Source organism: Enhydra lutris, unplaced genomic scaffold (assembly GCF_002288905.1).
Source record: "Enhydra lutris kenyoni isolate GAN:26980312 unplaced genomic scaffold, ASM228890v2 scaffoldscaffold26, whole genome shotgun sequence".
Taxonomy (NCBI): Eukaryota; Metazoa; Chordata; class Mammalia; order Carnivora; family Mustelidae; genus Enhydra; species Enhydra lutris.
In genome coordinates, this window is record NW_019154110.1 from 20,964,305 (window position 1) to 20,989,546 (window position 25,242).

General features: G+C 38.0%; 1 protein-coding gene across 5 annotated transcripts in view; it reads left to right on the forward strand.

Annotated features, from left to right (window-relative positions):
- Positions 1 to 25,242, forward strand: part of LOC111151228 (sperm associated antigen 9) — a 137,240-nt gene that overhangs the window by 73,892 nt on the left and 38,106 nt on the right. For 4 of the 5 annotated variants that reach the window (XM_022509029.1, XM_022509026.1, XM_022509028.1 and 1 more), the window contains 4 exons: positions 11,950 to 12,157; positions 12,659 to 12,758; positions 18,483 to 18,604; positions 24,687 to 24,744. In XM_022509029.1, the coding sequence (XP_022364737.1) occupies positions 11,950 to 12,157; positions 12,659 to 12,758; positions 18,483 to 18,604; positions 24,687 to 24,744 (488 nt within the window). Of the gene's footprint in view, positions 1 to 4,417; positions 4,460 to 11,949; positions 12,158 to 12,658; positions 12,759 to 18,482; positions 18,605 to 24,686; positions 24,745 to 25,242 lie in introns of all 5 variants that reach the window. The other variant, XM_022509027.1, reaches the window with a different exon arrangement.

The window sequence follows — 25,242 nt, forward strand, 5'->3', positions numbered from 1 at the left end:
TTATAAAATGTGTAACTAAACATTTCTAAAACATTAGAGCTCTCAGTTTTTTAACTTTCTTTTGAAATATTTTAGACTTTAAGAAAAGTTGCAAAAACAGTGCAGAGTTCCTTTGTACTCATCACCCATTATCAGCAAGTGTTAACTACCATAGTGTACACCATTATTAAAACTAAGACAGTTGACATTGGTACAATATTATTAGCTAAACTGTAGGCTTATATTTGGGTTTTATGAGTTTTTCCTATTACTGTCTTCTGTTCCAGGATCCAGTCCAGGATCCCACATTGCACTGAGCTTTGTCTTCTCGGTTTCTTCCAACATGCGACAGTTCCTCAGTCTTGATCTTGGGGCACAAGGAGCATTGGCTAATTATATTGTAAAATGCCCCACAGATTGACCTTCTCCAGTGATTTCTCATGACTAGATTGAGATCATATATTTTTGACAAGAAGCAATATGCCTTCGTGGTGGTTATTAACCTTGACGGCTTGGTTTAGCTGGTGTGTGCTAGATTTCTCTGCTGTAGTTACTGTTTTTCCCCTTATAATTAATAAGGATCTTGGGGGTGGGGTGCCTGGGTGGCGCATTGGTTAAGCCTCTGACTCTTGGTTTTGGCCTAGGTCATGATCTCAGGGTTGTGAGTTTGAGCCCCACAGCTGGCTCTGCACTCAGCAGGGAGTCTGCTTGAGATTCTCTTATTCTCTCTCTCCCTCTGCCCTTCCCCCTTGCTCTTGTGCATGCATGTGCACACTCTCTCTCTCTAAATTAATAATTTTTTTTTAAAGTATCTTGGTAGATACACTTCGAGAATGTGCGAATATTGTGTTTTTCTTCAAACTTTTATCCACTTATTTTAGTATCTGTGACTGGATCTTAACAGTTATTACTGTGATGTTCCAATGGTTATTTTCTATTTTCTTCGTGGAATTCTTCTGTAAATGTGAGGCCTTCCTCTGGCCCTTCTTTCCTTTCTTCTTTTTTTGTTTGAACTCATGGACATTGATTTTATTCTGTAGGTTATACACACATGGATGTGTGTGCACTTGTATGTGTTTATGCACCTGCGCATGCCTGAAGATGGATCTGTGTATGAGTGGCTACAGATTGGATATATACTCCCTCAAAATATTTTTCTTCTTTGAAGGGTCTCCTACAAAGGCAATTGTTAATAGAATGTGACTGTCAATTATTTTATTGCTCTAATTGTTCCAGCTTTGGAATCAGGAGCTTTTTCAGGTAGACTTATGTATCTTTTCAACATACCCCATACTTTTTTGAGTACTTTCCTGGCACCATAAGATGCTCCAGGCTCTTAGTGTTTTCTGTGTCCCAGCCCTACAGTCTGCTGCTGCTCCTGGGAGCCCTGGTTCTTGTATTTAGGAACCAATATCTAGGCACTAAATATGCTTGTTGCTTGAAATGTGATTGTTTCTAGGCTCTTTCTTTGATGTTTATGTTGTGGTTTTCCATTCATTTATATTGTGTATTATGTCCTTTTGGATTTTTGTATTTGTGTTTAGAATAGGATAAAATAAAAATAGAATTTTAAGAAAAATGGATTGTATGTTTTAATATTTCATGATTTTGCTTGTGACAAAGGATAACGATTTTCTTCTGTAACTTCAATTTTTATTTGTAAACTTTATTGCTCACATATATCCTCATTTGACGTTCAGGAACCATCCACAGCTCTGGGTTGGGGTTTGAAGAGAGAAATGGTTGCAAGTATACTCCTTTTAATTTTTTAGTATTTTCTCCCTATTTATTTATTCACTTGTTCATTCATTCCTTCATCTTTGTTGAGGTATAATTGACAAAATTGTAAGATACAGGGGACTGGAACCAGATCTTTCTTAGTGGGTGTTTAAAGCGAGATTTTTTTTTTTCTTTTTGACATATTTACTGGGTTGTGTGTTGCCTAAGATGCTAATGTTTGTTGAGAACAGAAATTGGTATCTAAATAATACTATTTTAAAATGATGGTTTTTAAAGCTATGTTTCAAAGGTGGCTTCTTTTGAAGTAATTGACAACATAAGCATTTATTATATTCTTATTGATATTAAATATTTAAACAAGCTTTTAGAATAGGAAAAATAACTTTAATAATTACCTGTTGAAAACAAATTACCTTCTTTTTGCCTTATATAATATTTATTGAGTGCCCACTATGCCAGATAATAGAAGTGATATTATAAGTGTTCTCAGAGTCCATATATTTTATAAAACAGGATAACATTTTTTTTTAAAGATTTTATTTATTTATTTGACAGACAGAGACCACAAGTAGGCAGGGAGGCAGGCAGAGAGAGAGAGGAGGAAGCAGGCTCCCTGCTGAGCAGAGAGCCCCATTCGGGGTTCCATCCCAGGACTCTGGGATCATGACCTGAGCCAAAGGCAGAGGCTTTAACCCACTGAGCCACCCAGGTGCCCCCAGGATAACATTTTTAAATGTTAATGCAGTTTCCCAATTTTAAATAATATTAAACAATCTAGACCAAAAATAAAGTTTCTCCAACTCTAAATTCCACTACTTTCCCCCAGGCATTATGAGTAGTTGGTGTATCTATCCTTCAGACCTTTTTCTTTTACATATGCACATAGATAATACACACTCATAATATCTTTGTAAGATAAATGCTAGATGCTTTAAGTATTTTCCTACTGCTTGCTTTTTGTTTTTCATGAAAAAATGTGTGTTTGCGGTCTTTCCATTTCTATAGAGAGAGCGAGCCACCCAATCCCCCCACCAGCTTTTGATAAATTGAATAGTTGAGAAGGGTTAAAGATGATGATAACCCAGAAGCAGAGATCATATAAACAAACCTTGAGAGGAGGTCTGATTTCTATAAAGTGAATCATGCCTTGCTTATCTGTGGCTTTTTGAGAGAATTAACAGAGAGCCTACAGCCATATTTTAATCTTTCAAGAAGACTTTGATGAGTTTCCAGACCAAGAATATTTAGAGCTTCTGGTTACTTTGTGTTTTAAGAGAAACATTTGTCTCAGGGCGCCTGGGTGGCTCAGGTCGTCATCCCAGTGTCCTGGAATGGAGCCCTGCATCAGGCTCCCTGCTCAACAGGGAGCCCGTTTCTCCCTCTCCCTCTGGTGCTCCCCCTGCTTGTGCATGGACTGAGTCTCTCTCTCTCTCTCTCTCACAAATAAATAAAGTATTTAAAAAGGGCGGGGGGCACCTGGGTGGCTCAGTTGGTTAAGCATCTGCCTTCCGCTCAGGTCATGATCCCAGGGTCCTGGGATGGAGCCCTCCATCGGGCTCCCTGCTCGTCAGGAAGCCTGCTTCTCCCTCTCCCGCTCCCGCTGCTTGTGTTCCCTCTCTCTGTCTCTCTCTCTGTGTCAAATAAATAAATAAAATCTTAAAAAAAAAAAAAAAAAAAAAAAAAAGACATGTGGCCCCTGAACCATATCTCTTAAACTAGAGGGTTGAAGGAGATGTTTTTATCTTATTTCGTGTGTGTGTCTTGTACTTTCTTAAAAACTTAAAGTCTGTTAATTAACATATAATGTATTATTAGTTTCAGAGGTAGAGGTCAGTGATTCATCAGTCTTACATAATACCCAGTGCTTATTATATCCCATGTCCTCCTTAAAGTCCATCACCCAGTTACCCCATCCTCCACCCTCTCCCCTCTAGTAATTCTGTTTGTTTCCTATGATTAAGAGTCTCTTGTGGTTTGTCTCTCTCTCTGATTTCGTCTTACTTTATTTTTCCCTCCTTTCCCCCATACTTCTCTATTTTGTTTCTTAAATTCCGCATACAAGGGAAACCATATGGTAATTTGTCTTTCTCTGACTTAACCTCACTTAGCATAATACCCTCTAGTTGCATCCACATCATTCCAAATGACAAGATTTCATTTTTTGTTGGCTAAGTAGTATACCATTGTGTGTGTGTGTGTGTGTGTATGTGTCTATATATATAGATATCTATATATATAGATACATAGATACATATATGTATCTATATATATAGATATCTATATATATAGACACATACACACACACACACACACACACACACCACATCTTCTCTATTCATTCATCTGGTGTTGGACATCTGGGCTCTTTCCATAGTTTGGCTATTGTGGACATTGCTGCTATAAACATTCGGGTGCAGGTGCCCCTTCGGATCACTACAGTTGTATCTTTAGTGTAAATACCCAGTAGTGCGATTGCTGGGTCATAGCGTAGCTCTGTTTTCAACTTTTTGAGGAGCTTGAAGGAGATATTTTTAAGCCAAATCAAAACAAACCCCCCAAACCCTCACTTTAACATAGTAGATTACAAAGATCTTATTATCCTGAGAGCTAGAGCAAGCCAAAGATAACTTAGAAATATGCTAACACCTAGTAAATACAGGATCTTGTTTTCTCTTGTATATGCTTTCCTTCTTCCCAGGTCAGCAGTAGTCCTGAACCACTGAAGGCTGTAGAACAGGAGGTGAGAATGGTGTTTCAACTCACCGTACAAAAAGTATAGAAACTCAACTAACTATTGGTTACATATTCAGCTGCTATTATTAAGACATCTAGTGCTCAGTTTGAAAGACTACTGATGTTTTTCACTGAAATACAAGAGAAACATTGTTTCTGTGGTGGTTGCTAGTTCTTTACTGTAACCTATAAATTACTCCTCCCCTAAAGACAGCATTTTAAAATAAAGGAGAGGGGGGTGCCTCTCGGTCAGTTGGTCATGATCCCTGGGTCTTGGAATGGAGCCCCATGTCAGGCTTCATGCTCAGTGGGGAGTCTGCTTCTCCCTCTCCCTCTGCCTGTTGTTCCCCCTGCTTGTGCACATGCATGCTTTCTCTCTCTGTCAAATAAATAAAATCTTTAACAATAAAATAAAGGAGAGAAAATATAAGTAAATCCTATGAAAATTCAGCCTGTTTCCATCTATCCAGCTTTAGGTAGGGGACACACAAATACCCTTGCACAAATTTGCACAAATACCTTCCTCAGGACATAATGTATATAACTTGTATGTATCCTGGAGACAGCCCCAGTGTGTCATTATACTGTAGGCTGTCTCCCTTGTTGAACAGATTTCTTAAGCTTCAGTCAGGGCACTGTTCAGCTTTAGTCAGCAAACATCTGTTCTGAGCCTTCTTCATGTCAGGCTTGATACCCTGGGCATTAGGGATATAAAAACAAGGCTTTTTCCCCACTCACTGTGGGTTAGGTCCCCTATCCATCCAGGTCCATGGAAACTCTTAGCTGATTTGTGACAGTGAAAGTGTCCCCTTTCTTCAAAAATACCCTCCGGGTTAGGAAATTCATACCTCTCCTTTAATAATCAGAATTTTCTCAAACCTACAGTATAATTAACATCTAGATTTATTTCATCTAATTGTGTCTAGAATTAGGGTTCTTAGTGTTTCTTTGGGTCACAAAGTCCTTTAGGAATCATAGTTATGAAACTTTCCAGAATATATATGTACACATAGAATTTTGTGGTTCTGTTATGCCATAGAGTTGTAAATCAAAAGAGCTTAACCACTGCTTTAGACATTTTACTTTTACTTGTGGGGAAAGAAATATAAACATAAAAATTAAAATAAAAGGTGCTAAATGTTAGAGTGGGGATGCATGGGGCTGGTTTTTGTAATTTTGTCTTTTCTTTCATTAGGCCTAAAATCTTTGAATCATAAAAAACAGGCTTATGTAATAGAGTTGCTTGCCCCTTTATTTAGCTTATTTCAAATGAAGGCAGGCAGGCTACTTAGGAAAACTCTACACTGGAGCCTTTCTTTACTTCTGTCAAGATTTTATTGATCAAGAGAGAGTGTGCTCATGCAGGAGTGAGAGGAGGGGCAAAGGGAGAAGGAGAGAGAATCACAAGCAGACCCCATGCTGAGTGTGGAGCCCAATGTGGGGCTCAATCTCGCAACTCCAGAGATACATGACCTGAGCCGAAACCGAGAGACAGATGCTAAACCGACTAAGCCACCTCAAGGCCCCACTCCCCCCATTTCTAAGTTGTCCGTAGATAATTTCTTTTTTAGTTAAACTTATGGTCTCTCAGAACATAAGTAGTTACAGGATGCTGACCAACACATGACATAAATATTCTGTGCAGGACTGAGCACACGAGGGAGGCATTTGATGAATGGAAAAACTGAAAATATTTTGTAAAGGCTTATAGACTTTTAGCCTGATATCTAAAGCCAGTAAGAAAATGGCACAAAGGCCAGATAGCTTTCACTATAGTATCTCAAGTGAAGCTAAAAGTAATGACACCTATTTTCTTTTTTGTATGTAGTAAGTACATACAGAATAAAATTTACCATCTTTCTTTTCTTTTTTACTCTTATTTATTTGAGAGAAAGAGAGAGCATGAGCAGGAGGAGGGGTGGAGGGAGACAGAGAAGCTGGCTCCCCGTTGAGCGGGGATTTTGGGGGTGGGGGGACTCGATCCCAGGACTCTGGGTCCATGACCTGAGCCCAAGGCAGATACTTAACCGACTGAGCCACCCAGGTACCCCAAGAATTTTCTGTTATTTTGCACTTGGTATCTTACAAGCTTACTGTTGAGACTAAAAGTGATATACTTTATCTTTTAAAAGATTAACATTTAGATTTGTCTTTCTTCATTCTTTCTTAGTTGGAGGCATTGTTAGTGACAGAATGACATAATTTCTTCCATATAAGAATACGGTGCCTCCAACCAAACACTGTAGCAGAGACTTGTCATGTCAGTCCTTTCCTACTAATTTTGGAGGATTATGTCACCACTGCCTGGGAGACCAACGAGAAATGCCTCTTTTGAAAATGGTTTTCAATTTCAGAGCTTTTCTCTCCTCAGCTCTCCCTGAGATCCAGAAGTACAACCCACACAGTGAGCTATTTTAATGAGTATAAAATATTTTTATATGGTAAAACTATAAAAGGTAAGTTACAGATAAATAAATCTCATGTTACTTGGATAGCCCATGACAAATTTAAAATTTTCTTCTAAGCAGATCCTAATTTACCACTTCCTTATAGTCCCAAACCTTTAGAATCCCTAAGATGGCCCAGTCCTTTTCCCGGTTTAGGTTCAGCTCTCTTGTTTGCTTTATTTGGTACTCCCAGATCCACAGAGGCATTTGGGGAGGAAGACTTTTTGTCAAACTTTTTATGTTGTGAACTGTTTAATTACTAAGTAAATTTGTTTAAAGATTTTATTTATTTGAGAAAGAGAGAGTGAGAGAGAAAGAGAAGGAGCAGGGGGCGGGACAGTGGGAGAGGGAGATGCAGAATGCCCACGGAGCAGGGAGCCCACCGGACGCGGGGCTTGATCCCAGGACTGCGGTGTCATCAGCCGAGGGCGGCCATGTAACCCATTGAGCCATCCACGTGCCCCACTAAGTAATTTTTTTTTAAGGTTGAAGTAACTAGACATTGGAGGTGGGGTGATAGGGAGGAAGAGGAAATCATTTCTCTTCTTGACTTTTACTTGAGAGACAAATGACAAGTACAAGATAGACTTGAAGGGACACACCTCGCTGGCTCAGTCAGTGGAGCATGTGACTTGATTGCACAGTCATGAGTTCAAGCCTTATGTTTGGCACAGAGCGTACTTTTTTCTTTATTTATTTTCAAAGATTTTATTTATTTGAGATAGAGCATGAGCTTGTTGGGGGGCAGGGGGAGAGGGAGAAGCAGATCCCCATTGAGCAGGGAGCCTGATGTGGGGCTCGATCCCAGGACCCTAAGATCATGACCTGAGCTGAAATCAGACACTTAATTGAACCACACAGGCACCCCAGCATAGAGCTTACTTTAAAAAAAAAAAAGAAAAGAAAAAAATGGGCCTCAAATTATTACTACTATTTTTTACTTTTTAAAAGATTTTATTATTTATCTGACAGAAAGCAAGAGCACAAGCAGGGGGAAGTGGCAGAGGGAAAGGGAGAAGCAGGTTTCCCGCTGAGCCGGAAGCCTGACGTGAGGCTCGATCCCAGGACCTTGGGATCATGACCTGAGCCAAAGGCAGGTGCTTAACTGACTAGTCAACCAGGCGCCCCCATACTGAATTGTTTTAATCCCCAGCGTCTTTGCAAAATATTTTGAATATTTTCCATTTAGTAAATAACCTTCTGCAGCACAGTTTTTAATCGCTGCATACTATTCTCTTCTATGGATCTGTAAGTAGTTTGCTTAATCTCCTATTTTGGAGCATTGTTTGCCGTTTTTTGCTGTTATAAATGTCATATATACATTTTATTTATGTATATATATATATTCCAATTTAACATATAAGGACTTTCCCATGCCACTGAAAATTCATTTTAGGTAAGTATCATATGCTAACATGGGTATACTATTTTATTTTTCCTTTGATAGATTCAAAATCTCAGGGGGAATTTTCTTTTGGTAAATGGATCATTATCGGTTGTGGATATGTGTGTTTCTTAAAATGATGATTAGCAATAAAATAATTGGTTGCTGACCAGTTATTTTTTCAAGTCCAAGTATAATATAAACTCAGAAGTTGATAATAGCAGGAATTTTCTAGGATGAAGGTCTTTGGTAAACACTTGGGTTCTAACCATGTGTTAGAGCTCAGGCTCGTCAGTAGGGCCAAGATACTTAGCCTCTTCAGTGGGTAACTCATGCTGGTATGGCATTCACATTCTGTGACATTCTATACCTCTCATCATTTACAAATAGACAAACAAGAAAAAAAACAACCCTCAGAGTCTGTGGGGCACTGTTGAAGGGATAAAAAAGTCTTTTTTTTTTTTTTTTTAAATTTTAATTCCAGTTAGCATACAGTGTTCTATTAGTTTCAGATGTATGATATAGTGATTCAGCAGTTCCGTATATTACTCAGCACTCCTCAGGATAAATGTACTCTTTAATACCCTTCCATCTACTCACCCATACCTCTACCCACCCTCCCTCTGGTAACTATTTGTTCTGTATAGTTAAGAGGCTGCTTCTTAGTTTGTCTCTCTCTCTCTTTTTTTTTTTGTCTTCCTTTGCTCATTTGTTTTGTTTCTTAAATTCCACGTATGAGTGAAATCATGGTATTTGTCTTTCTCTCACTGGCTTATTTCACTTAGTATAATACTCTGTAGCTTACCATTCTTGTTGCAGATGGCAAGTTTTCATTCTTTTTCATGGCTGAGTAATATTCCTATATATATATATATATATATATATATATGGTCTCTCTCTCAATCACATCTTCTGGATGAAGAGCTCTTGATTTGCCACAGCAAATATATAATTCATGTCACCCTGCATTCTCATCTGGTAATTGGTTTTGTATTCATTCAGCCACTTTTTTTTTTTTTTTAAGATTTTTAAAATTTATTTGACAGAAATCACAAGTAGGCAGGGAGGCAGGCGGGGGGGGGGGGGCGGGTGGAGCAGGCTCCCCGCTGAGCAGAGAGCCCGATGCGGGGCTCGATCCCAGGACCCTGAGACCATGACCTGAGCTGAAGGCAGAGGCTTAACCCACTGAGCCACCCAGGTGCCCCCAGATTGCACAATATAAAGCTTAGATTATATATGTAATTTTGATTGGTATAGTGTTTTTTTTTTAATGATATGGATTCTGTTTCATTATTTTTATAGCTGTAACATTTTAAACAATGTGCTTTAAAAGTTAAATAAAATTTTGAAGAGGGAAATAGAAGTCACTAAAAATCATCCTCCACCATAGTAGCATAACTTAATACGTTTATATATTCTTTTTGCTTTAGGCCAAAAGCATGCATTTCAAAATTCTCAGTTGTGCATAACATATTGTTTTATTTGCTATATAATAATTGCGAAGCTTTTGTTTTTCATTTATTTTATTTGAGAGAGAGAACAAGCAGAGGGAAGAGGGAGAGGGAGAAGCAGGATTCCCCACTGATCAGGGAACCTGATGTGGGGCTCGATCCCCAGAACACTGAGATCATGATCTGAGCTGAAGCTGATGCTTAACTGACTGAGACACCCAGGCATCCCAGTTACTAACATTTTGAACACTCAGTATGTGTGAACACTTTGTCATCTTTATGTAGAATAATTTATAATCTATTAATTAGGTACCTTATCTCTATTTTACAAATAAGAAATAGATACAGAAAGAATATGTAACTTACCCAAGGTCGAACAGTTAGTGAATGGTAAACTCACTAATTTACCCTAATTCTTCTTCTTGCTCCTCCTCCTACTACTTGTAAACTTTTTGTCAGGTTCTCTCTCTCTCTCTTTTTTTTTAAGATTTATTTGAGGGGGAGAGGGAGAGAGAATCCCAGACTCCACTTTTAGCACAGAGCTTAGCACAGAGCTCTATCTCACGAACCTGAGATCATGACCTGAGCCAAAACCAAGAGCTGGACACTTAACCTACTGAGCCACCCAGTTGCCCTAGGTTCTGTTCTTTTATTTATTTATTTTTTTAAAGACCTGGGTACTTTGCTCTAAAAGAACTACCTCATTATCAGTAGCCATTGCACAACTGTGTTTGTTTTTCTTTTTAAGTAGGCTCTATGCCCAGCATGGGGCCTGAGCTCATGACCCTGAGATCAAAAGTCACATACTCCACCAACTGAGCCCACCAGGTGCCCTTCTTTTCTTTTTTTTTTTTTTAAAAGACCTTGTTTATTTACTTGACAGGGAGAGACACAGTGAGAGAGGGAACACAAGCAGGGGGAGTGGGAGAGGGAGAAGCAGGCTTCCCGCTGAGCAGACAGCGGGGCTCGATCCCAGGACCCCGAGATCATGACCTGAGCGGAAGGCAGACGCTCAAGGACTGAGCCACCCAGGCGCCCCTCTTTTTTTTTTTTTTTTAAATCCCCTCCCCCACCCCCCACCCCCCCGTTATTAATCGACACACAATGTTACATTAGTTTCAGATATGCCACCTAGCAATTCAGTTTTTGGACAACTGTTTTTAATTATTTGGGGGCCTTAAACCTCTTTGAAAACCTGATAGACGTTGTAGATTTTTTTTCTCCAGAAAAGTGCATTCTCCACAAATTTTTGCATAAAATTCAGTCTGAACGTGTCCTTCCTAAAGACTATTTGTGGACCCTAGAGTAGTAATTATCAATTTTGATGAGTATATAAATCACCTGGATTTCTTTTTAAAATGCAGATTACTTGGTCTCACTGCCTAAAGATTGGAGTTGGGCTTAGAATCTGCCCTTTTAACAGTATTTCAGATGATCTGAATGTAGGATGTTTCTGTGTACAGTACAAAACTCTGAATCTCTCGTGAGATTCAGAATCTTCTTATTCCCTGCTGTTTTGTTGTTTTTTGGTTTTGTTTTGTTTTTTAAGATTTTGTTTTTTGAGAGAGAGACCATGAGAGTGAGTGGTGTTGGGAAGGGGCAGAGGGAAAGGGAGAAGCTGATTTCCGTGCTGATCAGGGAACCCAACTTGGGGCTCTATCCTAAGATCCTGAGATCATGACATGAGCTGAAGGCAGATGCTAAACTAACTGAGTCATCCGGGTGCCTCTATTAGTGTGTTTTATTTATTTATTTATTTATTTTTAAATATTTTATTTATTTATTCGACAGAGAGAGAGATCACAAGTAGACAGAGAGGCAGGCAGAGAGAGAGGAGGAAGCAGGCTCCCCGGTGAGCAGAGAGCCCGACTCGGGGCTCCATCCCAGGAACCCGGGATCATGACCCGAGCTGAAGGCAGAGGCTCAACCCACTGAGCCACCCAGGCGCCCCTATTAGTGTTTTTTAATAGAATTTTTTTTCTCTGCAAGTTTTTTTCTTAGCTCATTTAAGAAAATGGTTTAAAATAAATTAATCATTTAAAGATTTCCCCATGATTTTTTTTTTTTAAATAAGCTCCATGCCCAGTGTAGAGCCCAGCACAGGGCTTGAACTCAAAACCCTGAGATCAAGACCTGAGCTGAGATCAAGAGTTGGCCGCTTAACTGACTGAGCCAACCAGGCACAACCTGCCTCAATAATTCTTTTTATTTGTAGGATGAACTTTCTGATGTTAGCCAAGGAGGATCTAAAGCTACTACTCCAGCATCAACAGCTGCGTCAGATGTGGCCACACTTCCTACTGATACTCCCTTAAAGGAAGATAATGAAGAATTTGTGAAGGTTGCAGATACACCAGATAAATCAGAGATAAGCAAGCATATTGAAGTACAGGTAGCCCAAGAAACTAGAAATGTATCAACAGGTAAGTGATGCTATTTCTTTACTTTCTGATAAAGATCATGTGGGTGTGAAAAGGTACAACTTAGGGCTGTTACTGCTTTAGATTTATAAAATCATACTGAATTATAAGTAAGCTTAAAAGGGATGATGATCAGTGTTTTTGAGAGACAGATTTGGGGAGCTCAGGGAATGGAGAGCCTGAAAGGTAGGACAGTATTCTTCATCTTTAATTTCTCTCTATTTCACACCTAAATTAGTAAATAAACAAACAAGGAGTTCTGCCCTGGGATAAAATGGACTGTGTCCCAAGAAATACAAGTAAAAGCTTTGGTTATTTATCAGTTTCTGATATTCACTGTTTAGAATATATGATATCTTGTCTAACCCCATGTTTCCTAGAACCCAACCTTAAAATTATTTTATGATCAAATGATGTATTTATAACCACTGAAGCAACAGGATTTTCATATTAGGGTCAGTATGTGATACATGCATTATTCATGTCATCTTGTCCTTTCCCAAGGCTCTGCTGAAAATGAAGAGAAGTCAGAAGTTCAAGCAATCATTGAATCCACTCCTGAGTTGGATATGGACAAGGATCTCAGTGGATATAAAGGCTCAAGGTACTGTCAGTGTCAGAAGAAGACTTTCTGTCCGTTCCTTCCCTCTCCCAGAGGCATGTTGTTATTCTCTGGTCTCTTGCCAGAAAACAAGGGTGTTCAAATGTTTTGCTGAAGAAACATTAGTATTATATTCTAGTTTCCATCTTTGTAACTGGACATTGTATGTGATCGAAATGTTTTGTGGTGAAATGTTGCCTTTGCCGCATCAGGGATTAGGAGCATATAGAAGGAGAGGGAAGAAGACAGCCAAGATGTAACCAATACTTTTTGGAATTTGAAGAAACATAGAAACAGGAGTAGGGGAAGTAACAATTTGAGCAACCTTTGTTCCTTCCACCAGATCAGGAAGAAGCATATGTACTCACTTCAAAACTGTAATGGTTTCAGGATGCCTGGCTGGCTCAGTCAGTAGAGCAGTTGACTCTTGATCTTAGGATTGGGAGTTCAAGCCCCACGTTGGGTGTGGAGCCTATTCAAAAAAACAAAACAAAAAAAGATCAAACTGTAATGATCTCATTATTGGAAGAAATTAGTTTCATTACATGGTGAGTCTGTTTAGCGTTGGGAAGAGAATTGTTACCTGTCATCTTAATCAAGGTATTCTAAAGCGTATGGATGTTCAGGAATTTCATGCAGGAGCTACTGCGTTTCTTTTAATTTCTTCCATAACATTTATCCTTTAATAATAATGACTATAAAAATACATGCCATTTATTGATCACTACAGTTGTGGTTAAAAGCATGAACCTAGAGTAAGACTGTGTGGGTTCAAATACTGCCTTGGATTTGAATCTGACATGTATTTTCTCCTTCATAAAAAGGAAATGTGATAATACCTCAGATGATTATGATTAAATCAATCAAGTTATGTTAAATCTTTGGCAAAGGGCCCAGTTTAATAAATGTTAGTATTATTGTCATCATCATCATGTGATATAATGTTAATTACAACCTTATGAAGTCAATGTCTTCATCCCCATTTTACAGGTAAGGAAGCTCAGAAATGTGTAATAACTCGGCAAACATAACCTAGTCAGCAAGTAGAGCTCCATTCAATCTAGCACTCTCTGATTCCAAAGGCCTTATCCTGTGAAAATATTTTTTATTATTTATTTACAAATGTAAACAACGCAGGGGCACCTGGGTGGCACAGTGGCCTAAGTGTCTGACTCTTGATTTTGCCTCAGGTCATGATCTCAGGGCCTGTAAGATCAGAGCCCCGCATTGAGCCGTGAGCCCTGCGTCAGTCTGTGCTCTGGGTGTGGAGCCTGCTTGGGATGTTCTCACTCCCTCTTCCTACCTCTCTCCCCCTCTCTCCCACCACTTGCCCCTGCACTCTCTCTCTCTTAAAAAAAAAAAAAAGAAAAAGCGAACAATGCAGAGTGTGAGAAGTGAGATTTGCTTTTCATCCATCCTTTCCTGAGCCTCAGGAGACACAGCCACTTACTAGCAGTTTCAGTTTGTCATCCTGAACCTCTTTAAAAATGAAACAATAAATTTTGTTAGACTAACGCATGTATAATCGTAAGGTCAAATGGTAACGATTCAAAATATGAAGGGCAGTAGTAGTCCCTTGCCCCTACCCACCCCTTAGTCCCATTCTCAAGAGGCAGTGTCTCTCACTTCGTTCTCTTTTTTTTTTTTCTCAACAAAAGTGGCTCAGCTTCATTGCAGGGATGCTGGGGAGGGCAAGCAGGCTAAAGGAGGGTGTCTGCAGGAACACCCGTCCCTGAGCAGGACTGCCAGGCCCCAGGTTTGTCTGGAGGGCAGGAGAGGGTCAGCGTTCTGCCCCCTTTGGTCCATCTTAGGCCCAGGGGTCCAGGCCTTGGCTACTTTGGGCCAAGGTTAGAAACAGCCTTTCCTCTTTCTCCAGGGTCTCCAGCAGAGTGTCCACACTCTCAGAGCTGATGCAGGCCTTCTTGTTGGGCAGGTCCTTGTCAAACTCGACTCCTGCCAGCTTGTTGAGCACCTGACTGACCACCTTAGAGTGGTCTTCACGAGTCATGTCCACGGAGAACTCGTGCTTCCCCATGACTGTGGATGTGGCGGTGGCGGCAGCCACATCTTAGTTCTCTTTTGCTATTTTTCCTCAGGTATCTAAGTCATATCCTTGTGCTTCTTTTCCTTGCTCCTTCTGTTCACAGCTGGGATTCTGTGAGAAAATTAAGTCTTAATGCCCCAAGGCTTCTTCTGTATAATGAATTAGCTGCCATTGAGAAGATTGTCACTTAGATCCTTTTCTGTATTCTGTGGATCAGATGAGGAACTCTGGCTTTAGAAATGCTGTGATACTAGCTGTGGACCTTATAGTGAAAGATGACAAGGGTACAGCTCCTTAAACCATCATCCTTCCTTTCATCCTCTCAATATAATTGTCAGTTTTTGTTACATTAACATGCATTGTTTAAATCATTATGACTATATAGATACTGATCACAGGTTAGCCACAGAATATGCTGTGATTATATTTCCTATCTTGTGCAACTTTGTTTTTCTGGAATTAGTAAAACCTCTTGGATTTTTGTTTTGTTTTGTTTGCTTAGGCTTCTGCATACCAGTTGCTAGTTCAAGGAGAGGTACCTTGCGAATCATTAATGTAAACGGCTCTCAAAATGGCCATATGCAAAGCCAGCTTCCTGGCACCCTCTATCCTGGAGTCTTCTTTTCGCATCTTCCAGCCCAGGTGTCATGGGCTCTGGTCCTGGCGTTTGACCTCACTATCATGCTGGGAATTTGCGTCATTTCTGTCTATGTTGTATCTTCTGTTTCCAGGATCCCTGGTCATCTTATTGTTGGTGCTTCGTTTTTAAGATTTATTTATTTTAGAGAGAGAGCACAAGTGGGAAGGGCAGAGAGGGAGAGACAATCTCAGACTTGGTACTGAAGTGGCTAACAGAAATTCTAGGTTGGAAAATATTCAGAAGTTTTCCTTCAGAATTGTGAAGACATTGCTTCATTATCATGTTGAGTTTTGAGAGTTGCTGTTTGGATTCTTGCTTTTTTGTTTATTTTCTCTGGAAGCTTTTAGGATCTTCACTTTATCCCTCGTGTGCCCCTCCCCTTTAAAAATTCGTTGATCGGGGTGCCTGGGTGGCTCAGCTGGTTGAGCAACTGCCTTCAGCTCAGGTCATGGTCCCGGAGTCTTAGGATCGAGCCCCGCTTTGGGCTCCCTGCTACATGGAGAGTCTGCTTCTCCCTCTGACCTCCCCTCTCATGCTCTCTCTCTCTCTCTCTCTCTCTCTCTCACATAAATAAATAAAATCTTTTAAAAAATTAATTGATTGTGTGCTTGACATAGGGGTCTTCTTTTGTATATTATATGTGGTAAGTTCTTTCATCTGGAAATTCATATCTCCCAGTTCTGAGAAATTTTGTTATTTCTCCTTACTGTTGTCCTTTCCTCTTTCTGGAATATCTGTTAGGTAGCTATTGAACATCCTGGACTAACCCTCATAATTCCACCTCCTCCCTTCTATTTTTTTGTCCTAACTTTCATATGATTTCTTCAACTTTATCTTTCAACCCTCATTGATTTTTCCCCCCTAAACGTTTTTAGGATTACTCTTTATAACATCCTGCTCTTCTTTTATGGATACAATGTTTAGTCTGAAAAAAATTAGTTGTTGTTTTTCTACTTTTTTTTCCTGTTGCTTGAGTTGTCTCCTTTTTGCTCTAAGTGCTTCTGTCTTAGTGCATTTGTTTTTGGACTCTCTATTTTATAATAAAGGCCTTCTTTAAAGGTCTTGTGCTCCGTGGCTGTCTTGCTGGAACTGAAGTAATTGATGCTGATTCTCTGGTTTCCAGCTTTTAACATGTAAATATGGCATCCATTGTTTAGGGAGCAATGCTGTGGGGAGGGTGGTCTGTGTTCTGGAGGACTGGATCTCACTCATAGTGCTTCTTTTGCTGTCTTTCATCCCAGTCTTCTGTTTTATGTTCTCCCTTGCATTCATCTTTCTATAGATTGCTGGTTCCTTCAGTGCCTGGCCCTTTCAGAGGTCTGGCAGCATGCTGAGTTCCTCCCTAAACGCTAGTGGCTTAGGTTTCAGCTTTTTCTGATTGGTCAAATCACTTTCTCCTGTTTGCCTGTTTTCCATCTTACACAGTTTTGTTCACATTCCATCTGCTGCAATTTCTTTCTCTATTCTCTATATTCTATAGGTGGAAAATGACTATGTTTAGTCCACCAAGTTTAACTGGAAGTCCTGTGCAAACTTTTTTTTTTTTAAGATTTATTTATTATTTCAGAGAGAAAGCCAGGAGGGCAGGGGCAGAGGGAGAGAGAACCCTTAACAGACTCCGTGCTGAACACAGAACCCAACATGGGGCTCCATCCCATGACCCGGAGACCATGACCTGAGCCAAAACCAGGAGTCAGACACTTAACCAATTGCACCACCTAGCACCCCAACTTTTTTCTATTAATATAACATTAAAGCACGAACATACACATTTCCCCGTTTCTTTGCATATTCCATGCTGTAAAGGGCTTATATACACTGTGTTGTAACTTGCTTTTTATTATTTATTTATTTGTCACAGAGAGAGCGAGAATGTGTATGCACAAGCAGGGGTAGAGGCAGGCAGAGGGAGAAGCAGGCTCCCTGGCGAGCAAAGAGCCTGAAATGGGACTTGATCCCAGGCCCCTGGGACCATGATCCGAGCAGAAGGCAGACATTTAATCTACTGAGCTACGCAGGCATCCCCTTGCTTTTTAAAAACACACCTCTTTATAATGGGTTTCTTTAGTTTTTAATTATAAAGTTAAAAATCTTTAACATTTATGTATATCCATAACTTATCTCTGACCTATAAATGATCATTAAGGTCATTTCAGCTTTTAGCTACTATAAGAATGCTGCTCGGACCATCCTTTTACATTCGTAATTACTTCTTTTTCTTTTTAAAGATTTTATTTTTTTATTTGACAGAGAGATCACAAGTAGGCAAGAGGCAGGCAGAGGGAGAGGGGGGAAGCAGGCTCCCTGCTGAGCAGAGAACCTGATGCAGGGCTCAATCCCAGGACCCTGGGATTATGACCTGAGTTTACTAAGGCAGAGGGCTTAACCCACTGAGCCACCCAGTTGCCCCTCGTAATTACTTTCTTAGGACAGGATTTTTGTAGGATTTTTTTGACAGTGAATTCTTGAATCAGAGGGTATTTGTATTCTGAATTTTAACAGATACTATAATTGCCCTTAAAAATAAAATGCCCATGCCATTTTATATCCAGACAACATAAAACATGGCAGTTAGTTAATATCATGGATTTTGAAGCTTGGCTGTCTGGGTTTGAATCCTTCCTCTTTCTCGCATTTGCTGGATATCTTGGGAAATTCCTTCATCTCTTTAGTTTCCTATTCTATAGAATTGGGATAATAGTACCTCCTTTGTAGAGTAGGTGGGAAGATTCAGTAAGGAAATCTAGGTAAAGTGCTTATATAATGTCTGATACAAGGCAGAGTTGTGCTCTGTTAGCTGTCATTTATTGTTTGTGTTTACTGGGATACGGCCAAAAAGTAAACATTCTGTATTTTCTTCAGCTGTTCTTTCTGTGGAGTTTAATGGGAATTCCGTAGGAAACCTTTTAGAAATCTTTTAAAATTATATTTTGTATTAAATGTAAATAACAAGTGGACAACTATTTGCCTATTGTATTCACTTTACACTGTTGATAAAGTCTGTAATGTATGTTGATTTGGTTGTGTTGTTTCTGTTGCACAGCACTCCCACCAAAGGCATAGAAAACAAAGCTTTTGATCGTAATACAGAATCTCTCTTTGAAGAACTGTCTTCAGCTGGCTCAGGCCTAATTGGAGATGTGGATGAAGGAGCAGATTTACTAGGTATGATAGCTTATCTGAAGAAGTATACTGTTTTAGAAATATATTTTTAAAATGATTTAATTAAAAATTCCTTTAAAATGTCCCTAACTGATCAGTAGCACACAGTTATTACACTTTCAGGTAATTAATAGGAATGTATTCTTTGAGATCATAAAAGTTTTAAATGAAAGCATCTTTATTTATGGATATCCCTCGAGTTGAATTGCACTTTAATTTGTATTTTGAAATTCATACAGCACATTTTATTGAACACATGCTGTAGTCCAAGAACTGTATTACACATAAGGAGCACAGTGATGTATATCTGTATGTGTGTGTTAGTGTGTGTGTGAGAGTGTGTGTGTGTGTGTGTGCGTCCAGATGTATGGATATGTAGATGTATAGATTGATAGGTAGTTCCTGGCTTATAGAGTTCTTTAAATTCTGTTGACTTTAATTAAAAAAGAAAACGTAATACTTGTTTTTTCTGAGATTTCACAGAATATTCTGTTTTAGCTATATGGGGAAGATAATCATTTTAGCATTTGTGTTGTTGAAGAACAGCTGGTTTGAAAAAAGAATACTGCATTTGGCTCTTCCGTTATTTGGTGACCTTTGCCAAAGAGCTTAACCTCTCTTGGCCTTAGTTTCTTTGTGTATAAAATGAAGGAGCCGGATTCAAGTTTAGAGGTTGAGTAAACTGTGTAGCTCATGGGTCCACACCCAGTGCATCTCCTGTGTGTATGAATAAAGCTTTATTGGAACACAGCCACTCTCATTCATTTACTTATTGTCTGTAGTTGCTTTGGCACATAACAGCAGAGTTAAGTAGTCTGTTACAGAGATCCTTTGGCTTACAAAGACTTAAAATATTTATCATCTGACCCTTTACAGAAAGAATGTATAGACTTCTGCTTTAGGTGATCTCTGAAGTCTCTTTGAACAATAATTACATGATTTTGACATATGTCAGTTAGCTTTGGCGTATCTTTTTATAACTTAAGATCTTACAGAGATTGAAAGCCTTATGGCATTAACAACCCTTGCCTTTGGAATAGATACCAGCCTTGAAGAAATTTATGTATCTATTGTGTGTCTGTTAGTGTAATTATAATACAGACTATAGTGTTCTCAAAAGGTGCTTTTTGTCAATTTTTGTGACTGTGGAGTGGGATTCCTTGCATTATTTTGTGTTAAATTTATTGATTGCCATTATGTTCTCGAAAGTTTCAAGTATTTTTTGAAGGAAACATAAGTTCTGTCTAAATGGAACTCACAGTCTATCTAGTAAGAGAGATTGAAAGTTTATTATAAATAAAACTTCCTGAATTAGACATAAACTCCCACATTAAAGTATAAGTTAAGTACTGGAGGCAATTGAATGAGTTTGCATTTCTCAAGGAGGGGTAAAGATGAATTCTTAAGGAACACCCCATTTTTAAATTTGCACTTTAACTTTAGTTAACATTAAATTGTGAATGAAAAGTTCCTTTTATGAAACAGTCCCTTGGCATATTTGAACGGTAGGTGCAAAAAATGCTGGAAAGAAGAATTTTTAAGTATTTGAATTTATATTCAAATTTATATACAGTAAAAAATCACTCTTTATGATGAATTTTTTGACCTTTAACAAAAGCATGGAGTTGTATAATCACCAGAATCAACATACACCCCCCCACCCAAATTCCTGCATCCTTTTTAATTCGGTTTGTATATTCTGCTACTTCATATTCCAGTATTGAATAATACAATTTTTGAGGTTGGTGGTCCCAAACTTTCCTTTTTGTAAAGAGTTAAGAAGCCACAGAGTACTTAGAAATAATTGTGGTCTTTTAAAATCTTGTGTTTTCTGAAAACTTCCATTCTTTAAGTCAGAGAATTAACCATAATGAATAGGTTAAAAGCAAAATCCTAATACTCTGGTTTTCTTTCTAGTTTGAAAATAAGAAATAGAGTGTGAACTAGTGTCTTTTTCCTTTTGTAGATATTGATATATTTATCTCTAGAATGTTCCAGATTAGAAGTTTTTACTATATCACCTTAAATGTAGTGGCAGTCCTGCATGAATACCTTTTGGTCAAAGATGGTAAATGAAATTTCCAAGGCACTTAGTTGTTCCCTGGCTTCTCTTCTGTACAATTTCGTGATAGTGGTTGAGGAAATGGAAGATAGTGAAACCACCAAAATCATTTCCCAAAGTTCTTTAATTGACCTCGGGTTGGTAAATACATAGACCCATTTCTGTAACTCTGTTCATTTTCTTGATTACTATGTTATTGTAATATATTTTTGTAAAACTCTTCTCTTGTTTGAGGGTATACATTTTTGCAATCATTATGCATATATTCCACACTTAGATTATTTTTTCTGCTTTTAATTATATAAAAGAGGTAAAGCCCTTCCCACCCCCCATTTGTCCTTGTTTCTTGACTTCCTATTTTCACTGATCCTTTTCCCATTCACTTTAGTCATGTACCTAGAACTTGGAAGGCATACATCCTCCTATTGGGATTTTCTTTCTCTTGATTATCTTTCTATATTTTCAACTTCACTCTCTTTACTTCTTTTTTTTTGTCATTTAAAAATGTTCAAATCTTTTCCACTTAGGAATGAAAGTACTGCCCTCCTCTGCACCTCTATCTTCAGTACCTTCGTATCCTGTCACTCCCTTTCCTTCCATTTCTGGTCACACCTTTATGCAGCAATACCGAGGAGGTATCTGCTATGTGTCTGACACTATTCTAGATGCTTGTGATACATGATCAAACAAAGAAAACTTCTTGAAAGTGTACCTGCTTTTAACTGTCAGGATTTCCCCTTTCCCACTTGCATCTCATCCCCCTGTACTCCATATGGGCATTCTTCCCCGAACTCACATATAGTGAAACAGCCTTGTTTACTATATCCAGCATTCCTTCTCTGTTCTTTCACAGGACTTCTCAGATAACGTTTGTCTTTAACACCATCTTTGCTGGATTTCTGTGATAACAGACTTTTCTGCCTCTGACTATTCTTTTTCAGTCTTTGCAGGATCCTCTTCCCTCTGCCCATCTTTGAGGATATCAGTATCCCAGGCCTGCTTCTTTGTTTGGGAAATCTTATTTGCCCTTGTTTCTAGGCTTTCATGAAAAATAGCTCCGCAGTGTTTATCTCCTTTCAGTATCTTTTTCTAGAGCCCCAGACTGTTATTTTGAAACAGCCCAGGCAGGAGACACCTCGAAGGTGATTTGTAGGGCTTTACATTTGATGTGCCTACAGCTCAGTTCGTTCATTATGTTCATTGTTCTGTTCAGGGCTGTTCTTAGTCCAGCAGGTACTGTCTGCGTGAAATGCCTCACCATCCACTGAGTTCTCCATTCGGAATCTCCCTCTTCTCTCAGAAGCAATCACCAAGGCTTGTTTACACCCTTTTCTTTAAAAACAAAAACTGCATATCTCTTTATAAATCTCCTTGCCTTTACTTAAATGGCATATCCTCCTATTGGAATTCCGCCTTGATCCCCTAGTTAAAGCTTAGTTGTCCCTGAAATGTATTCTCATGGCACTCATTTTTTTTACAATGCTACTCTTTATACTTTACTGTAATTTTGTATGTACTCACCTTTCTGGGTAGGCTCTGAGCTCAATGTGGCCAAGACAGCTTTGTCTGTTGCTTTCTATTGAGTCTTTAGGACCATAGCACAGCAATTAAGTGAATGGATTGCTAAATAGTTCTAATGGTTTTATTTCCCCTGTAATTCTGTGATTCTTCACCTTTTAGGATTAAAACTCCTTTATGGGAGAATTTGTAAGAAAGCAGTGTACTTTTGAAAAAATGCATGTATAGGTAGATAAAATTGTGCATACTTTCTCAAGGGACTGACAGATAATTTGGAGGCCCAACTATGAACCTAGCTTGAGGGTTGATGCTAAAATCCAAATGAGACTTCTGTGACTTTAAAATCTGCCAGGCAGTTTTTTGCATGTTTTTAATAGTTAAAGTTTCCAAATATGTCAGACCTAAGTTTATGTTTGGTTGAAACCTTGGATAGAAATGGGGCTACCTCCAAGTTATGTTTTTCTTATAGTTATGAGTTAGTTTTTATCCATACATTTCAAAATGAAAATTTTGGACAATCCTATTGACATATATATTAAATTTATACCCGATATTTTGAGAGAATTCTTCACTGAGTGTGTGTAAACTTTAGAACCTACATTTTCAGATACGATTCCCATAGAATACATATTTCAAAATTTTCTCTTATTTATAATATTTACACTTTATTGTGTTTAATTGTTTCTCTACGTCTTTTAAATTTTATTGTCTCCTCTCATTGAAATAAATGAGCAGAGATCTTGCTTTCTGAAAACGATCTAATTGTGATTCTCATTCATTTTTCTCTTGGGCTGCTTACCCAGGGGAATATTCTGGTGTGTATGCTTTTAAATACTTTACTATTACTGCTTTTTAAGCAAGGTGTTCCTGGCTGCTATTCTCATGCAATGCTTTCTCATCATTTTTTTCTGCTCAATTTTTTTTTTTTTTTTGCCTTCCATATATTTTCAGCTTTTATGCTTATCTCCCTACATGCTTGAGAGTTTATGGCAAACACAGTCATTACATAAGTTCTTTCAACCAATCTAAACCTATTTCTTCTGACTGTGTAGCTTTATTGAAAGTTAACATTAGTCAAAAGCAAATATTTCAGCATATCTTGCCAAAATTCATTTTGGAATTGGAATTTGGAAACGTTTTTTAGTTTGTCTTTATTTCCACCTTTTGGAGAATACATAGATGATTAAATAAGCTACTATGTGATATTTAGTTCTTCATGGTAGAAGTACACTGATCTTTGAGAGTATTTGAGATAATTATAATACAGAGTATGAGTTCATATGTGAGTATACAATTTTTAGGATTCCTAGGTTGGTTTTAAATTATCTTTTAAGTCATTTGAAATACTACCTTTTAAAAAAATCAAGGGACACGTTAACTCCTTTTCCTTATATAGTTTTCTTAGGACTTCCTGTATAGCTGGGTTATATGAATAATATTTCTTCCATTGTATGTAGTTTTTCAACATTACCTTAGGATGAGTGAATGGTGGGTCTTTGCTTTGTTTTGCTTTTTTGTTTTTGTAACTTTTTTGAGATACCTTCCCTAGTGTGGTGGTTTACTTCTTCAGTTTCTTAAAAGTAGCAAATTAAATAACTTTCTTCTCCCTAAAGATCATTGCATTGAATCTTGCATTGAATACTCTGCTTTACAGTCCTCATTAAATTATTAAAAGGATTCTGTAAAGTAATAACTGATTATTATTTCAGAGGTGACACTTTGAAGGAAACTTTGTATTATTGATGTGGGATTTTCAATCCAATTATTCAGTTTCATCACACAAAAGAATTGGTAAAGCATTTTTTTTAGGTATAACATGTCAGAGAGCATCCTTATGAATGGAGGAAATCATCTTAATTTCTATCTTTTGCACATCATTATGCATTAAGTCATAACACTGTGATTCCAGGTGTATTTCATATCATGCATAAAACTTTACAGATTAATAATCTATTTTCATGCTGTTTCTTACATAAAACATTTCTTGTTCTTTGTTTTTGCTTTACATGGAATGCATGGGCTTTAAGACCATAATTTCTTTGGTAAGGTTTCATCTGCATTGGGATTCCGTCCTTCTTTGGCTTGTTTCTGCCTGTTCTTTCTTAGTAAGACCTAATTATTAGGCAAAAGCCTAAAATACCAGCTGTGATTTGGAAATAATTTCTGATCTGTATTAATGCTTACACTTTTTTTCCTCTAAATATTTTACTGCTACTTTTTAGAATGTTGAGCAGAAAAGTCTTGATCAATTGAAATAATTATGAGAAACAAAATACAGACTGTTAAAAAGAATTGGCTAACAAAATCTTTGTTTTTTGATGGATAATTATAATTTTATAATGTATGCAAGTAGATATATCAAAAGAAATTATAGAAAAAATACTAAAGGATAGATACAATTTATAACTTAAAATTTGGGTATCTAGTTTATTATAATGCAAATTTATATAGTTTTTGATAATTTTTTGAAAGGTTTTATTTATCTTTTGAAATTTTTTTTGGTAGGAATGGGTCGTGAAGTTGAGAATCTTATATTAGAAAATACACAACTGTTGGAAACCAAGTAAGTATATACAAATTTTTTAAAAGATTTTATTTATTTATATGAGGGAGAGAGAGCATGCACACACAAGCAGAGGGGAGGGGCAGAGTGAGGGAGAAGCAGGCTCCCCGCTGAACAGGACCCTGGGATCATAACCTGAGTCCAAGACAAATGCTTAGCCCACTGAGCCACTCAGGCACCCCAGTATACACAATTTTTTCTTTTTAAGATTTTATGTATTTATTTGACAGAGATAGCAAGAGAGGAAACACAAGCAGGGGAAGTCAGAGAGAGAGAAGCAGGCTTTCCGCTGGCTCGATCCCAGGATCCTGGAATCCTGACCTGAGCCAAAGGCAGATGTTTAACCACTGAGCCACCCAGGTGTCCCTATATACAGAAATTTTTTTAAATGTATTTTTTTTAAAAGATATTTATTTATTTATTTATTTGGCAGAGATCACAAGTAGGCCCCTATATACACACATATATATATGTATATATATATATATATATATATAT